Below are 18,632 nucleotides of genomic sequence, written 5' to 3'. Positions count from 1 at the left end.
AATTTTTAAAAGATTTATTTATTTGAGACAGTACAGAGCGGGAGGGGCAGAGGGAGAGGGGGAGAGACTCTAAAGCAGATTGTGCTGAGTGCAGAGCCTGACCCGGGGCTCTGTCTCACAACCCTGAGATCACAGCCTGAGCCAAAACCAAAAGTCCGTCACCGAGCTGATTGTGCCACCTAAGTGCCCCTTCTAGGGAGAACTTTTGAGGGATCTGTTTGAATCTTGATGGGAGGCACACTGTGGATTCTATCAATATCAGTTGAAAATTTTGCTCAGAAAGGATGGTAGGGGATCTATCTTGTAAAAACAAATGATCATGGGCCCCTGGGGGGCTCAGCGGGTTAAGGCCTCTGCCTTTGGCTCAGGTCATGATCTCAGGGTCCTGGGATCGAGCCCCGCATTGGGCTCTCTGCTCAGCGGGGAGCCTGCCTCCCCTCTCTCTCTCTGCCTGCCTCTGCCTACTTGTGATCTCTCTCAAATAAATAATTAAAATTTAAAAAAATGATCAGTGTCCCCATACTGTTAAAGTGTGTCAGATATGGAGCAAATCAAAGATGTTCAAGTGTCTTTTAACCCCCCTTCTTGGTGATTGTGATTACTACTGGCAAACTCTAGGATTCTTTCCTCTTTGGAAAAAAGAAATTGCAGCGTGATACTTTTCTAAGAAATGTCAGGTGCGTACACGAGTAGAGGTGAAGGAAGTAAGGAGAAGGAGGTGAGAGAAAGCACAGGGGAGGGGCAGAGGAAGAGGGAGAAGCGGCCCTGGTTGGGGCTGGATCTCAGGACACCAGGATCATGACCTGAGCCAAAGGCAGACACTTAACTGACTGAGCCACCCAGGTGCCCCGAAGGACTTAATAGTTCTTACCCAGACAGCCAGAAGAATGCAGTGCGGCTGAAACCAGGAATAGAGAGGCACCAGGCACATCAGCTAGAGGCAGGGAATATTTGCTGATTTTCACGGATTGGACTCTTTTTTAGCCTCCTCCTGACAGGGCCTTGACACGGCCATCACATGCCTTGACTCACCCTGACAAGGAAGTGCCTCGTCTGAGGACAGGTGAGTGCAACTGGCTCTGCTTCATGAGAGGGAGCCACAGCCCCGTAGTGAGCTCCAGGCCAGCTTCCACCGTCCGAGGCCACGTTTGCGTTCTCACCGACGACGGCTGCGCGACGTCTTGCTTACTCACGGCCGGCAGCGCGTTAAATGTGCTCCGTACAGGAACTTAGCGTAGATGAACCCACTTGCTCTTCAGCTAACTCTTTCAGGCAGACACTGTTTTTCTCTCCTTGTATGAGCTACCTGGGGCCTGCAGGGGCAGGTGACTTTTCAAAGGCCACTGAGCAAGAAAGGAACCAAGTCAGGATCATGATTCACATTGAGCCTTTCTTTCCCAGACCCTATGTTCAGTGTCGGGGGCAAAATACGGAGCGTCCGTCGTGGGCTATGCGCTCAGCTCAAGGCAAACGGTGACAGTCCACGTCCGTCTAGACACTGCGGGCACTTGCCCACATGTCCTCGCGCTCACTGCTCCCCGCCCTCCCACTCCTGCTTGCTCCCTCGCTGCTCCCCAAGTCACCCCTTTATAAGCACTGACTGTCCCTCTGGGACCTGAGTTTAATCACCCGCCTCCCTGGACCTTCCTATGTCCCTTGTTTGGCCACATATGACTGGCCAACCCCTGAGGGACACAAAACAGGTATGGATTCAGAGCCTCCAAAAAGTGTCACGTGGGCACCCCTGAACTTCGCTCGCAGATTCTGAGGAGAACCGGAAGCAAAAGCAGCACAAAGTCACAAGGAAAACTACCTCTGGGTACATGGAAAGGTTAACAATTTGTAAAAAATTTGAAACAGGATTTCATGGTCCTGCTATGAAAAAGAGATTTCCATGGAAAATGTCACATACGGACTCTTCCCCACCGGTGGTGACATCAAAAGGTGGTTGCGACGCACACCTTCCATGCTCTCCAGTTCCGTGCAGCTGTATCGACCCTTATTAGTGCGTGGGGTCCACACGATCACTGGTCATCCCGGTGACCCGAGGACAGTAGAGAGGAAAGCCCATTCTGACAGTGGTTGGAATAACCAGAAGCGCCCCTCTCTGCAGAGACTGTGCAATCGCGGTTGTCCGTTCACACTACCACACTCCTGTACACTCCCTTCCCCTAGTCCCAGCGGGGCTGCTCACGCCACACACCCCCTGCATGAAGCCCAACCAGCTCCACCCAAAATACCACCACACTTGCACCAGGCCCAGGGCCAGAGGGGCATCGGCGGGCCATCTGGTGGAGCCAGAACCTGACCTGGGTCAACCGGGGGCAGATCAACAGAAGCACGAGTGCTCTGCAGGAAAGAAACGGCCCATCCCTCCGCCCCCGCAGTTAATACAAGGAGATGCCACTGGGTGAAGCACGACCAACCACTTACCCATCCGTCATGGGAAGAAACGTCTTGTTCAGCACAATTCAGCACAATTCCCAGCAAGAAGGAATGAGGAGGAAGGACGTTTCCCTTCCAGTATGGACTTTCATGTAAACGCCTCAGAACTATTTGGACAACAAACACTGAGAAGCAGCATTTCCAGAAATTAGGAATTTCCTCAAGGTGCTTATGCCTGGAGCACCAAGTCGTAAAGTCATTCCCACAACTAAGACTCCCCTCACCACGAATGTGGTTTGTTCAGTTGTTGACAAGTACGGAAGATGCGTGTGTCGGGCTCCCTCTCCCACACTCCCGAGCTGCGAGACCATGACTCCTGGGGGTCTTTCTCAGAGACCATGACATAGGCAACATCACCACTGGGAGTAAATAATCTTTTCAAAATACTTATTTGAGAGAGACAGAGCGAGCGCATGAGGTGGGGGAGGAGCAGAGGGAAAGGAAGTGATTTTCAGAGACTCCAGGCTCGGCGTGGAGCCCAACTCAGGGCTTGATCCCACGACCCTGAGATCACGACCCTCGCTGAAACCAAGAATCGGAACTGAACAGACTGCAACACCCAGGTGCCCCAGGAGTAAGTCATTTTATTTTATTTTAAAGATTTTATTTATTTATTTGACAGACTGAGATCACAAGTAGGCAGAGAGGCAAGCGGGGGTGGGGGAAGCAGGCTCCCCGCTGAGCAGAGAGCCCGACACGAGGCTCGATCCCAGGACCCTGTGATCATGATCTGAGCTGAAGGCAGAGGCTTTAACCCACTGAGCCACCCAGGCGCCCCCAGAATAGGTATTTTTTTAAAAACGGACACAATCAGAAGAAAAAGTTAATCCTGTAGAACAGGATATTATAGGAGAAGTCAGTTGTGAGGGGCGGCTGGGCAGCTGAGCCGGTTAAGCGTCTGCCTTCAGCTCAGGCCATGATCTCAGGGTCCTGGGATCGAGCCCCGCGTCAGTGGGGAGTCTGCATCCTGCTCATGCTCACTCTTTTTCTTGCTCAAATAAATAAAATCTTAAAAAATAATAAACAGAGGACATAAAACATCCTATCATTTGCAAGTATGCAACAGCTCTGAAAACCTCAGTAATGTGCAATGCAGAGAACCACATTTGACAAAACAAAGAAAAAACCATTGTTTTGAATTACATGTAAAAAAAAAAACCTGGGAAATTACATATATCAACAGAAAGGAATTAAGCATTCTGGGTTTATCTCTTAGATCGCAGTCAGCTAGTCAGCTATAGGTGAGAATTGCCACAAACCGCCATACACTCACAAGAGCTTATTCCAAGTAGAGAAACATCCAGAAGGAAGAAATACGGGGTTACTGGAGCCTCTCTACAGTGCAACAAGGGAAGGAGGTTTCCCGCATCTGAGGCTGCAGCATTAATTCTGTCAGGGGGAGGCAGGACACAGATCTAACCTGAGAGGGACATGATGCTTACCACAGAAATCATGTGGGAGAAAGAGCAGGGGAGATGAAAGCGCGCCAGGTCCCTACACACGATGGCCTGAAGAGGTGGCCTCATGGACACAAGGAGCCACAGGGCAGCGCAAGGAACCACGTGGACCTGAAAACCGAGCTGGTCCATCGCAGGAGAGCGTGTGGAAAAGTCTCTGGACTAGGCTACCTAACAAGAACTGATGTCAAACTTGTCTTAGGTTGGAGGCTGTTCCAGACGACAGACCAGTCATCAGGAAAATGCGCTGTGACCCGAGTCCCCGTGGGTCCCCGCGCATCTCTGTCCCCTGCCGGCAAAGCTTCTTCACGCAGTTTCTTTCCTCACGGCCTTCATCTCAGAACCACAGAGAGAAGGACTCTGGGGCGCACGGTCTCCCACCTCACCACGCTCGCAGCGAAATTCAGTAGAACCCGCCAGACGCCAGCCCTCATCGTCACGCCACAGGGTTTCCCTTCTTAATGCATCACGACTGATGAGCAACCAAGATGACGGGCGATCAGCAGAGGCCACAATCTGAACGCGATTGGAGGAGACTGTCCTCTTTCAACGTCCCTGCACATTTACTAATTTCTGTGGGGAGCAGAGGTGTGGCAAACGGCAGCAATAAGCCAACGTGAAGATCCGTCGTTCAGTCACGAAGACTGAAAGGAAGGGCACGTGCAGAGTCGGCATCCCCAGGACCCACGAGAGAGGACGAGATATAAATACACGTCACTGATCACCCCTGGGGCCCAAAGACATTGTAATGGAAATGAGAAATTTTATATAACTATACAATTCTCATGGGTGAAGTAACAAAATAGATCTCATACAAAGGGCACGGAGAGGAATATTTTATCCCAGGGGTTCCTCTTGGCAACATGCAGTGGAGATAAATATGACTGGGATCCCTGTTATGGACGAGGCACTTACAAGGCACAACCATGTTTATAACAATGAAGACTGCTGTCCAGCCCTGAGTTTTTATGTACAAAATATACGAGGAGCTATACCTAAAGGCTTCCCACCATTCTTTACATTCATAAGACTTCCTGCCAGCGTGTCCGATTGGATTTACAAGACTTTAAGGACAAATGAAGGCTTTCGCACAGTCCTTCATTCAGAGCTTCTCCCCAGTGTGCGTCCTCACGTGGGCTCGCAGGTTTGTCGGGTACCTGAAGGCCTTCCCGCACTGCTGACACGCGTACGGTCTCTCCCCGGTGTGCGTCCTCACGTGGGCTCGCAGGTTGGCCGGATACCTGAAGGCCTTCCCGCACTGCTGACACGCGTAGGGTCTCTCGCCCGTGTGCGTCCTCACGTGGACCCGCAGGTTCGCGGGGCACCTGTAGGCCTTCCCACACTCCTTACATTCGTAGGGTCTCTCCCCGGTGTGCGTCCTCACGTGCGCCCGCAGGTTCACGGGATACCAGAAGGCCTTCCCGCACTCCTTACATTCGTAGGGTTTCACCCCGCTGTGCTTTCTCACGTGTACCTGCAGAGAGGAGTGACAGCTGAAGGCTTTCCCACAGTGTGGACACTCGTAGGGTCTCTCCTCAGTGTGTGTCTTCACGTGCGCTCGCAGGTTGGCTGGGTACCAGAAGGCTTTGCCGCACTGCTGACACGCGTAGGGCTTCTCTTCACTATGTGTTCTCACGTGTTTCTGTAAGGACGAGGACCAGCGGAAGGCCTTCCCGCACTGGGCACACTCGTAACGTTTCTCCAGACTGTGTGCCCTCACGTGTCCTTGAAGGGAGGAGTGACGCGTGAAGGCCTTCCCGCACTGCTGACACTCGAAGGGCCTCTCCCCGGTGTGCGTCCTCACGTGCTCCTGCAGCGACGTGGAGCTACTGTACGCCTTCCCGCACTCCTTACACTCGTAGGGTTTCACGCCACTGTGCATCCTCACGTGTCTCTGGAAATACCGAGGATGTCTGAAGGCTTTCCCGCACTGCTGACATTCGTAGGGTCTCTCTTCACTGTGAGTTCTGACATGTTCTCGAAGGGATAAGGAACAACTGTAGGCTTTCCCACATAACGTACATTCATAGGGTTTCAGTCCACTGTGCGTTCTCACGTGTCTCCTGAAGTATCTGGGACAACTGAAGGCTTTCCCACATTGCTGACAGAGATACGGTCTCTCTCCAGTGTGTGTCATCATGTGTCCTTGCAAGGACGCCGGATACTTGAACGTCTTCCCACACTGCTTACATTCATAGGGTTTCTCTCCACTGTGCGTTCTCACATGTTCTCGAAAATATGAGAGGCAACTGTAGGCTTTCCCACACTGCACACACTCATAGGGCCTCTCCCCAGTGTGAGTTCTCACGTGACGTGCAAGGTAGGACTGATACATAAAGGCTTTCCCACACACGTCACACGCATGGACTCTCTGTGCACAGCGATCCCTCACGTGACCCTGAAAGGACGACATGCACGTGAAAGTTTTTCCACATTTCTTGCACTCTAAAGATTTTTTACTACCGCGACTCTTCAAGTCTCTCTTCGATGCTCCCCCGGTGTCCTGAGGGTCATAAGGTCTCTCTACAACGTCTGTGTCCACGTGAGGGCTGGGGCTCGAGACACGGCTGCAGGCCGGCCCACATTCCTCACAGGGACTAGGTTTGTGTCCAGGGTGGGATCTCTGTGGGTTCTCAGGGAAAGAACCGTCTGTGACGGCTTCTCTACACTCAGCGCACGGACGGGACTTGTCTCCAGTAGGACGATCCTCACGCACAGTAAGACTTGTCACCTGCCTTCTGGTTTCTCCACACCGATTATCTTCACTGCTTTCACAGCCCCGCTCCACCAAACGACTTCTGTTCAAAATCGGAAGGCACACTGTTACGGAATAATGATTTTAACCGATCTCTTTATTAACGATCTATTGACAGTAATGATCACTTGACTACATAATGACCACTTCCAAGGAATGGGCATGTTGGTGTCACTGTCTACACTGTTATGATGTAGAAGCAAAATGCTCAGAATAAGGGCCCAGTAATAGCCATAACTGTCAAACTTTCTTACATGTGGGTTTTCCTGATAAATGTCTGCAGCTGAATTACATATCTGCTGGTCAATACGACATCACATTTATGAAGAACTTGTGTAATTCTGACTACGCAGCTGTTGAGCTAGGTTTATAACTTCATGCCTTCTTTAATTTCAAGTTATTCTAACAATCTGCCAAGATCCCCCTTTCTCCTACGGGAGAGAGAGGCACTCACCTCAAACAGCTCTCCTGGGATGGGGACTGATCTCCAATGTGATGAAACACCCAGTTTTCTCCAAAAAGAGCCCAGGAATCATTTCTTGTAAATGTTACTACTTTATCTTCACGGGATAGTTCATTCTCCAAAATATTCAGCTGAGTCCCTGATCCACAAGGGTTAACTTGAGTGCAACAATCTGCAAGAATTGGAAGCACAATTTAATTTCTTGGGAATGACCTGATGTTTAAAGGTACGAAAATTCAGAAAACAGACCATATGGGGATTTCTCTTCATATACTGATCCCAAATGTAAATGAAGATCATCAGGAAGAATGAACATGTGACCACAGAAAAATTCTAAGGACCTTAGTGCTTTGGGACTTTGGCAATAAGAGGAAAAGTGTATGAAAAGGCAGCCTGTTTATGCGGAAATGCTTTAAAATCAATGGTGACTAATGTGGAGATAGTATTATCGGAAAAGTAAAGTAGGAAGGAACCGGGCAAAATCCTCACATGCACACACGACGTCTGTAAGAACACAGAAAGGCTTGCCACGTGGGTAGGGATGGATGAAATGTCCGACAGGGAGGCCAGGTGAGCGACAGAATCACCCTTCTCAAAACAAGGGCGGAGTCACGTTTCTAACTAATGTGCGAATGCCACCCCCTTCTCCAGAACCCGGTCCGGCTGAGGGTTGCTGGACCGTTCTGAAGGCACCGAGGCCATTGGGGGAGCCTGCACGGCCCCAGCTACCGCTGGGAGGTCGGATGGTGGGTGCGGCTGCCGCCCAGCTCCCCACAACAGCCCAGCAGGAGGGAGGATTTGAAGGCCACAAGCAGTCTGGAAGATGGGCTGTTAATTTGGTCTTCAAGGTCACGGAAGAGGACAAAGTGCGAGTCTGACTGCAGCACGATTACCAGGAGAAACGGGTGTCAACCGCAGCGCATCTTCCGCAGAACTGAAAACCTCAAAGGAGCCCACCCTCACGCTGATAAAATTAGGGAGTCTCAGACTTTGACTGAAGCAATAGTCAATTTAACACGTGAAACTCTGTTTTCATGGAGAAGGTATGTGACCCTCGGTAGTTTCCATGAAGGCCTGGACCACGTCTGTCTCCTCTCCAGCGTATTCCCAGTCCTCGGACCAAGGAAGATAGACACTCGTTCCCTACAACCCCAGAGACGGGGCGGAGCCACGCTTACCCAGGGAGGCCAGGTTCCTGCAGGTCTCCAGCATCACGTCCCTGTAGAGCCGCCTCTGACCACGGTCCAGCAAAGCCCACTCTTCCGGGGTGAAGTTCACAGCCACATCCGCAAAGACCACTGTGTCCTGGAACATCCACATGTTCTGTTGCAGCAACGCTCCCTCCTCACCCGTGTGTGTGGGAGGATGCGGGGGCGACACACAGGGAACTGCATCCCACCCTAGGACCCAAGTCACACCGATGCCGGAAGTGACAACATACAAACACACCCACGTCAGTGCCCTCAGTGACGGGAAGGGCTGGGACCCCGAAGCAGAGGGCGATGACGACAGCTCATACAGACGTACATACACCCAAATATAGGCTATTTGTACTGAAAATGAGCAGATCTGAGAACATTTGTATGGTAAAGAAGGAAAAATGAAATACTCGTTCACACCACACTGAAACTGGACGGCACATCTGTGACTTGCTCAAGGACGATTACTGCCTCGTCAGCCCCAAGAACTGGAGGCGGGATGTCAGGGTGCTGTGAACACACAATGCCAGGGCTGCTCTCGCTGGAAGGCATCGAGGTCAAGGAGCCTAGCGCAGTGCCCTCGATCCCGGCAGAGGCACACACCACCCTTTCCTGGGTTAGGTGGACAGTGAGCACGGACACAGGGCCCAGGGGCCTGGCACACGTGGTGCACAAGAGGAGCTCCAGATCCTGAAGAGTCACGGACATCAGCAGGGCCTCGACCATGTACCCCAGTGCCCAGAATGCCAGCAGAAGGGCGCCAGAAAGAAGAGCCCCTGAGAGCCTGATGGTAACAGCCACTGGCGACTTTAACAGAGAAAGAAAACAAGGCTAATCCATACCGTAAGAGCAACAAGGAATGACACCACACTCATGAAATGCAGAGTTTAAAAATCATGTTTTTCAAAAAATCTGAGATCATCCAAACAAAACCTATGTTCTCAAAACTTAAGGGAAAAAAAAAATCCCCTATGCCACCCATATCACTAACTAAGAAGGTCAATTCTACTTCAACTGTGGTCAGAACTGGGGTTTGCTTATCACACTATTTTAAATATGTTTTAAAAATCCATATGACCCCATGAAAAATAAAAAAACAATAATATAAAGACAAATAATACGATCAAGGCATGGGGAATGAATATGAGCAGGTACCTTTCTAAGAAGATATGCCAGAGGCCAACAGGTTCCGGAAAAGATGCTCGATGTCAGTTATCAGGGAAATGGATGTCAAATTATAAGCATTTACCCCTTCAGACCCACTAGAATGGCTACAAAGAAACAAGCAAGTGCTGGTGAGGACCTGAGAAAGGGGGACTCTTCGTCTGAGAGAGAGAGAGCACAAGCAGGGGGAGCAGCAGGCGGAGAGCCAAGCAGGGAGCCCGATGTGGATCTGGATCCCAGGAGCCCAACAGAGGACTCGATCCCAGGACCCCGGGGCCACTACCCAAGCCAAAGGCAGATGCTCCAACAACTGAGCCACCCAGGTGCCCTTCTCATGCATAAAAGGGCACAACCCGGAAGGAGTCTGGCGCGTCCTCAAAACGATGACCGTCCAGTCACCGTGCAATATAGCAGTTCCACTCGACGATCGATCTACCCCAGACAAGCGGAGACGAGCTCCACACTATTCCCACACACTCTCGGCAGCCTGATTTGTAACAGCCAGCAAGCGGAAACCACCCAAGAGCCCACCGACTCCCTGAAAATGAATAAAGGAGACATGACTCCAGTGAAATTAGAAGACCACAGGGGGAGCTCCCAGCAGCACCTCCACTGCACTCAATAGCAGGAGACAATCTTGGACACATTACTGCCCCAGCAGGACAAGGGAAGGCAAGTTTTCTCCTCCCCTGGCAACAGCCAGCCAAGGAGAGGCAGTCGCAGCCCGCCCTATGAGAAGACACTAGGGCTGGAGCCCCAAGTTTGCTCCGGTGGATGTTATGTGGAACAGTCCCTCCCAATACCCCTTCTCCTCGATGAAAGAGAGGTCCTCCCGACACAACAGGACGGCAAATCTCGGGGCGCCTGGGTGGCTCAGTCCTTTTGCACAGGTCATGATCCCAGAGTCCTGAGATCAAGTCCCAAATTGGGCACCCTGCCCAGCGGGAGCCTGCTTCTCCCCCCCTTCCCCCTGACAAATAAATAAAATCTTAAAAAAAAAAAAAAAGACTTGTAAATCTCTGCTATTACCAAGTAAACCCATTTTTGCTAGTACAATGACTGGCAGGTTACACTTAACCAACAGAGCCACCCAGGTGTCCCCCGGCAGGTTTACTTCAAAAGTTAACATTACGTGATCATCAGCCTTTCCATGACGATTACAAACCAACTCCAGATTGTCTTTAAGGAAAATTCTGGTCTTCCTGTAGGTGTGGAATCCACGCAGGCAGCATTTAAGTCTATGTTTATTAAAGACCAGAACAAGTATCTTTTCCCTTTAGTCATAAGGACCAGGATAGAATGTGAAAATATGTCCACTGCAGGTAAATTTGACAAACCATTCACACACATCCTAGATGAGTCACCTAAAAGAAAAACTGCTAAAATTCTTTTTTTTTTTTAATTTACCCCTTTTTTTTTTTTAAAGTAGGCTCTGTGCCCAAGGTGGGGCTCGAACTCACGACCCTGAGATCAATCACGAGCTCTACTCACTGAGCCAGTCAGGAGCCTCAAGACCACCGGAATGCCTAATTCTCAATTCTGGCAAATGGAGGTTCCTAAACAAAACCAAAACCTGACTCGTTTATTCTATTCTTGCAGAGGACCAGGGCACTGGAGAAAAGACTGTTACCAACCGAAGTGCTCCCACATCTGCTTCCCTGCAGCAAGGCTTTCCAAAGTCCTCCTCCCTCCCAATGATCGAGCCGCAGGGAGCCACAGGGACCCTTCCCAGTCTCCCCCTGTAATCAGCTCGAAGAAACCACTCCCCACACTGGGAATGAATCTCTGTCCCTGTTGGCACGTGCCCAGCCCCTTGCTGTACAGGACCCCCCACCTAGGAGGACTACAATACAAATAGCAGAGGTCCCTAACGAACCTCAACCGATCCCTGTGTCTGAACCCACTCCCTTCTGTTTAGGTCCTTTGAGAGACACACCATTTTCTACTTAGTTCCTATGCCCCATTCATTTCATTGGGCAGATATTTTTTAAATTAGTGTCTCTGTCCCAGAAAGGGGAAATAATTCTAGAGTCTGGTAACAGTAATCAACATAAAAGCAAAGAAAATAAGTGACCCTTCCACGTCTTCATCTGCTCCACGTCTGACACACACTAGTAGAGTCTGGAGACACAGATCATTTGTCTTGACTGGATCGCCCACATCCTCTTCCTGGGCAAAAACCTCAACTCATATTGGCAGGGTCCACAGTGTGCCTCCCATCGAGATTAAAATAGATCTCTCAGGGACGCCTGGGTGGCTCAGTGGGTTAAGCCTCTGCCTTTGGCTCAGGTCATGGTCTCAGGGTCCTGGGATCGAGTCCCGCATGAGGCTCTCTGCTCAGTGGGGAGCCTGCTTCTCCTCCTCTCTCTCTCTGCCTGCCTCTCTGTCTACTTGTGATCTGTCAAATAAATAAAAAAAAAATCTTTAAAAAAATAAAATAGATCTCTCAAAGTGTCTGCCCAGAATTAATTAATACCCTATAAATAAAGAAGTCCTTTGAAGGTGTCAAGCCCATAATAGAAAATTACAAGCCTCAGAGGCCCAGCATCCCACACACTAGTCCCTGAAATGGCCTCTTTTTACCTGGGAGAAAACCCAACGGCCAAAGATAGAGGTTTGTCTAGAACCTCTGAGCAAGCAATACCACTGTTAACCCTTGGCACCCTGCTGTTTCTAAGCCCCAGATGCTACTGACTCAGTTCCTGTTGTATGCAAATTCCAGGAGGAATACGTGACTCCAGGTTTTTACCTACAGAATAAAAAAATTTTCCCCAAGTCTGAAAACTGCCAATATTCAATTGGCTACTTTCAGACTTAGAGTCCTGGCTTAGAGCCGTCACACAATTTGGATTTTCACGTTACTTTTGCTTTCACAGTTGTCATCTGTCAAAACGTTATAAAACTGATGTATCCAACAAGGAGATCACCTTCCGTGCTCACCATCTTGATAAACAGGGACCAGAGATGAGTACCTCAGACTCCTCCCTTCTGATGTTTCTTGTGATCCAAATACAGCCTTAACTGGTTTTCAACGGCCGCGCCCTTTCCCTGGGACGTGGGACATCACTACCAGGAAAGCTCTTTCCTGGCACCAAGAAACAAAACCACTAAAAAGGGAAAACTGACTCGTAATCAATGATGCATTTGAGAAAAGGCCTCTACCAAAAAGGGGAAATGTAAAAAATACAGGGAAATCCTGCTAAGAATGCAGTCAGGAGGGGCACCTGGGTGGCTCAGTCAGTGAGCGTCTGACTCTTGGTTTCAACTCAGGTCACGACCCACCGCCACGTCAGGCTCCACACTCGGCGGGGAGTCTGCTTGGGAATTCTCTCTCCCTCTCCCTGTGCTCCTCCCCCCGTTCATGCTCTCCCTCTCTAAAATATTGAATATTTTTTTAAGAAGAAGGAGGAGGAAGAAGGAAGGAGGGAGGAGGAGGAGGAGGAGGAGGAGGACGGAGTCTGAGACCAGCAGCTGGAGCCCCACCGCGGACCACTCCTGATCAACTGCAGAAGCAACAGCAAGAGAAGGACGTGGCGGCACCCCGGGGTCACCACTCTACTAGGACAACAGGAGGAAGATGATTTCCCCACATGGCAACAGCCCAGCCAATGAGACACAGACAACTCAGCCAATGGGAAGCAACGATACTTCCAAGCCCAGCTGCTCCAATGGACTTTGTTTCATGGAATTCTTAAAATACTTTAAAGTGAGTGTGACGATGGTTGAATAATTCTGTAAATACAATAAATACCATAGAACATTCTCCTTTAAACAGATAAACATCACGGTTTGTGACCCACACCTCAGTTAGAGCTATTTAAAAAAAAAATTGTCATAGTGGGGCACCTACGTGGCTCAGCCGGTTAAGTGTCCAACTCTGGATTTCGGCTCAGATCGTGATCTCAGGGTCATGAGATCGAGCCCTGCGTGGGGCTCTGTGATCAGTACAGAGTCTGCTTGAGGTTCTGCCCTGTCCCGCTTCCCCTCCCCCTACTCACATGGGCTCTGTCCCTCTTTAAAAAAAAAAAAAAAGTCATAAAAGCTAAAAATATATCCTCCTTAATCTTTTGGCAATTTCACTCAATAACAATAGAATTTAGGCAAGTAAAAAGTATGAAAAAGAAACAAAATTACAATTTCAGAGATTAAGTAGACTTCGAAGATATTATAAACTAGCTGTGGAGAAAGATTTTTAAGATTTTTTTTATGTATTTGAGAGAAAGAGAACAAGCAGGGGAGGAGCAGAGCGAGAGGAAGAAGGAGACTCCCCGCTGCGTGCAGAGCCCAGTCCCGCAACCCCAAGATCACAACCTGAGCCAAAACCGAGTCAGATGCTCAACCGACTGAGCCACCCAGATGCCCTGATTTTTTTTTTTTAAGATTTTATTTATTTATTTGACAGACAGAGATCACAAGTAGGCAGAGAGGCAGGCAGAGAGGGGGAAGCAGGCTCCCCACTGAGCTGAGCAGAGAGCCTGATGCGGGGCTCAATCCCAGAACTCCGAGATCATGACCTGAGCCGAAGGCAGAGGCTTAACCCACTGAGCCACCCAGGCGCCCCAGACGCCCTGATTTTTAAGTAGGCACCATGCCCAGCATGGAGACCAATGCAGGGCTAGAACTCACAACCATGACATCAAGATCTGAGCTCAGATCAAGCGTTGGATGCTTAACTGACTGAGCCACCCAGGTGCCCCACAGGGAAAGATTTCTTAGAATAAAGGAATAAATTTATACAAATTGGTAACATACCTGAGGTGATGCAAGGTAACAGAACATCTAAGGACGTCCTTGGTCATTAAAGAAGCGAAATCAGTAGATTCAAATATCCCCACACTCGAAAGTCATCTCAAACAGTGCACAGGGCAGGTACCAAGCATTTATCTTTTTTTTTTTTTAAGATTTTTATTTATTTAAAAAAAAAGATTTTTATTTATTTATTCAACAGAGATCACAAGCAGGGAGAGAGGCAGGCAGAGAGAGGGGGGAAAGTAGGCTCCGCACTGTGCAGAGAGACCGACACGGGGCTCAATTCCAGAACCCCGAGATCATGACCTGAGCCAAAGGCAGAGGCTTTAAACCACTGAGCCACCCAGGCGCCCCGGTACCAAGCATTTAAACATCGGTGATTCCCAAATGTAGAAAGGGATCACAAAGCATCAGCAAAATGGGAAAAGGATAATTCACACAGTTTTGAAAGGCAACATTCATAAAGATAAAGGCAAATCTTACGTATAAGATTTTCTTCCTGCTTAGAAGAAAATCTTACATGTAAATGTATAGATAACATCAGAAGACAAAACCAAGTCTGTTCCCTTCTAGAAATGGATTCGATATTGACTCTTCATGAACATAATCTGCGCCACTAATGGAAACGAGACAAACGAACCACACAGGCTTCCAGTCCGTACCCGCCGAGGACATGCCTGTCTCATGTCCCCGAGCGCGGACACCGCTGACTCAGAGACCAGATGCAAACAAGCACCCTGAGGAAGAAGCGGTGTCTGGACGGAACCGAGAGCCGATTCCCTATGTGACCGGTTCCCCCCGAGATCGGGAACAAGCCGCTGAGGGGTCGTACGGACAATTCCACACCCGTGACGGTCCGGCCGGTGCGGCAACAGAAAACAAGAAGGATTTAAAAACGGAAAGGCAGACTCCATCATCAGCAGGTGATCGGACGCAGAGTTTAGAAATCCCAGAGTCCTACAGACAAAATTATAAGAATGTACAGAGGAGCCCAGCCACCACCTAAGGAGTGTCTGCATCCGGCAAGGACAGTTCCTGGAGAAGCACCGTCCCACGGATCCTGCGACATTCCAAGGCGGGACCATCAGAGCCATCGGGTCAGAAACAAGACGAGAACAACTTACAAAACTGCAGCATATGTGCCAGCAGAGGGAAGGGGTCAGCCCTGATAGCCCCCCGAGAACGGGCGTGTTGGTGGGGCGCGGCCTTGCAGAGCGACACCTATGCTTGTCTCTCTTCCTGCTGCCCACATCTGTCCCCCCCCCCGCGTGTTTCTTCCCTCTGTGTCTCCTCCACCTCCCCAGAGAACGCTGTCCTTCCGTCATCTCTGTCACCTAGGCCCACAGAGTTCTGCGCGATGCCAGCGGAGGGCTGCACCCGGACACTCACCCTGAGGCCACCGACCTGGAGTGAGGGTCAGATCCCGCAGTCAGCACTCGGCCCCACGAGACTGTCCCCATCCCAAACACACACACGGTTCAGACGCCGGGCACAGGCCCTGCCATCACCCGCACTTCTGACCGACAGGCAGGAGAGCAGGTTCCCGTGCCCCCTCCCTCGTCCCAGTGACTTGCTGGAGGGGTTCACAGAACTCAGGGAAACACCTACTTATGCTTTCCAGTGTAGGGAAGGATGGATAAAGGGTACAGCGGAGCAGCCAGGAAAACAGAGGCACGGGGGGAGGGATGGGAAAGGAGTGTCCGTACGTCCTCTGGGTGCCCCACCCTTCCCGCACCCCACGTTTACAAACCCCCTTCTACTGGGATTTCTATGGAGGCTTCACCTCGTTGGCCTGATGGACCATGAGCCCCACTTTCAGCCCTTCCCCTCCTCCAGGGAATGGGGCAGGACAGAAGTTCCAGCTTCTAATCACCGCGGGTCTTCCCGGGGACCGGCCCCCACCGGGAGCCAGCCAGGAGCCCACCCCGAGTCACCTGATGCAACAGAAGATGCTCCCATCCCCCAGCAAGGACAAGGGTTTCAGGGGCCCTGGATCAGGAAGCAGGGGCGTCTTCATGTACTTCCTCGTCTCACCAGCCCGTACACGCAGCTGGCACCGAAGGCGAGAAATGTCATGGGGCCTGGAGACGAGGAAAGGGAGACCACGAGTAAAGCGAGCTCAGCATCTCTCGGGGTCCTTCCCTGGCCTGGAGGGGGCTTCCTGCCAAACAGCGCGGGTCACTTCCCAGTTGAGAGCGCACGCTTCGCAAAGAGATGTGACTGCATTAGATTACTTTCACAGATCTGCCTTAATACAAGGAGAACATGTCACTCTACTTGCATTTTTTGCAAAGCCTGCTGAGCTCTGAAAATGTACGAATATAGAGAAGACCAGATAACCAGTATTAACCAACAAGATCTTATTGTAGCGGATGTGGCGAGTTTTCAGAGACCGGCGGCGCCCATTTCCATCACTCGTCTCAATGGAGCAAACACGAAGTGAACAATCATTCCACTGTGTTTTCCAAGTCTGCGAGTAACGGAGCTCTCGGGTTACGAAAGCCTCATCTTGTCTTTCTCGTCATCCCTGGAGCACAGACCGCTACAGAGAAAGTGAACCGGCAGCTGGGCTTTGCGTATAAACCTCCTTAGGGTTCTTTCCGAGTCTTCGACGGTGGACTGCTTCTCCCCAGGAAACAGATACGTGTCTACCCTTGTCTCGTTTGGGTCAACACGCGCGTGCTCAGGAGAGCTCTCCCAGCGTGTGGGACGGTCCAATCTAGAACACAGTCCGCCGAGCACATCCGAGGGGAAGGCCGGTCCTGTTTCACACGTGTCTCTGCTGCATACAGCGGGGTGGGAGCAAAAGACCCCTCCTCGCGTCACTCTGCATGGTTAGGGATAATGAGTTTAATAACTCCCTCTTTATCTTCTCCTCTGTGTTTTTAAAGATTTTACTTATTTATTTGACAGAGACACAGCGAGCGAGGGAACACACGCAGGGGAGGTGGGAGAGGGAGAAGCAGGCTGCCCAGTGAGCAGGGAGCCCGGTGTGGGGCTCCATCCCCGGACCCTGGAATCACGACCTGAGCCCAAAGCAGCTGCTTAACAACTGAGCCACCCAGACGCCCCTCCTCTGTGTTTTGAGCTGTTAGAAAAGTTAGCGTTTCTAAATGGATTAACACAAACCACATTTCAAGTCTTACTTCTTTCAGGTCTTTTCAAGCATCCAAACGTACTTCTCACCCTGAGCAGCTAACGAGGAAAGACACGGACATCTCTCTACAGCGGAAATGTAGTACGTGCTTGATTTTTTACAATCACTTGTAGAGAAAACCAATGATGTAGTTTTAGCTGAAGAAAAACTGTAACTGAAAAACATTTTTCCTTTACTCCTAAGTCAAATGATTATGCAGGTCATGTCCAAAAAGACTAGAAAGATAATCACAGAATCAGATGGTTAGTAAGTTTCCAGAATGCAAACTCACAAATCTCAGGGTGCACTTAATCACCAGAAACAAGCAGTTGAAAATTAAATATTAAAAAGAGACTTTTTAAAAGACTTACTTGTTTATTTGAGAGAGAGAAGAGCACAAGTGCGTGGGAAGGGCAGAAGGAGAGGGAAAAGCAGACGCTCTGCTGAGTCGGAGCCCGACATGGGGCTCGATCCCCAGACCCTGAGATCATGACCTGAGCCAAAGGCAGTGGTTTAACTGACTGAGCCACCCAGGATCCCCCAAAAAGAGACTTTTTAACATTGACCTTTATAACTACTACCTAGCTAACTGTCCTTATGTCTGAAATATGTCTAATGGAGGATATAAATTGATTTAATGGAAAACCTACAAAACGTTATTCAATGAAACACAGCATAAGGAAATAAACGGAGAGACACCAAATTGAGACCATGATGTCAAGTCTCTCAAAAGGTCAAGAGTTTTTAAGAAAATTTCACTGAATGTACAACCAGGTTTGTCTGGGGTATTGTTATGGGATTTGTTCATTTCTGTTCTGTTTGAACTTAAAACAAACTACTACTTTTTTCATTTTTGATAAAGATTTTAAGTCATCTCTCTGCCCAACGCAGCTGCAACTTATAACCCCAAGACCAAGAGTCGCATGCCCCACGATCTGAGCCAGCCAGGCACGACTTCTCTATTGAACTATAAGGAACGTGTCTAAGACTAGCGGAGATGCGTTACAGAACAAGCTGGTGGGATTTTACCCAATGGAAGTCAAGGCTTTTAAAGTACATTAATATGAAAATACAAGAAAAACTCCCTAGAAGGGAGCGGGAAGGTCAGCAGGGGAAGTTCTCAATCCCCAAACTTCAGACGAGCACCTTGCAAGTCTGTGTTTTAGGTACGCTACAGCCCCCGGAAGCCCACGGGGGAAGGTTTCCTCCTGCCCTGGTCACAGCGCAACCAACGAGCCGGTCACAGCCCCGCCAATGAGAGACA

General features: G+C 49.9%; 1 protein-coding gene across 1 annotated transcript in view; it reads left to right on the top strand.

The window, feature by feature from the left end:
- The window catches only part of ZNF556 (zinc finger protein 556), a 144,276-nt gene extending 126,554 nt beyond the window's left edge, over window positions 1-17,722 (top strand). The window contains exon 5 of the mRNA XM_080800378.1: window positions 17,388-17,722. Within this exon, the coding sequence (XP_080656504.1) occupies window positions 17,388-17,431 (44 nt within the window). The 3' untranslated portion in view covers window positions 17,432-17,722. The remainder of the gene's footprint in view (window positions 1-17,387) is intronic.
- The last annotated feature ends 910 nt before the right edge of the window (window positions 17,723-18,632 follow it).

Source organism: Martes martes, assembly GCF_963455335.1.
Source record: "Martes martes genome assembly, chromosome: 1".
Taxonomy (NCBI): Eukaryota; Metazoa; Chordata; class Mammalia; order Carnivora; family Mustelidae; genus Martes; species Martes martes.
Note: the sequence above shows the minus strand (reverse complement) of the source record. Positions and strands in the feature narration are given on the sequence as shown.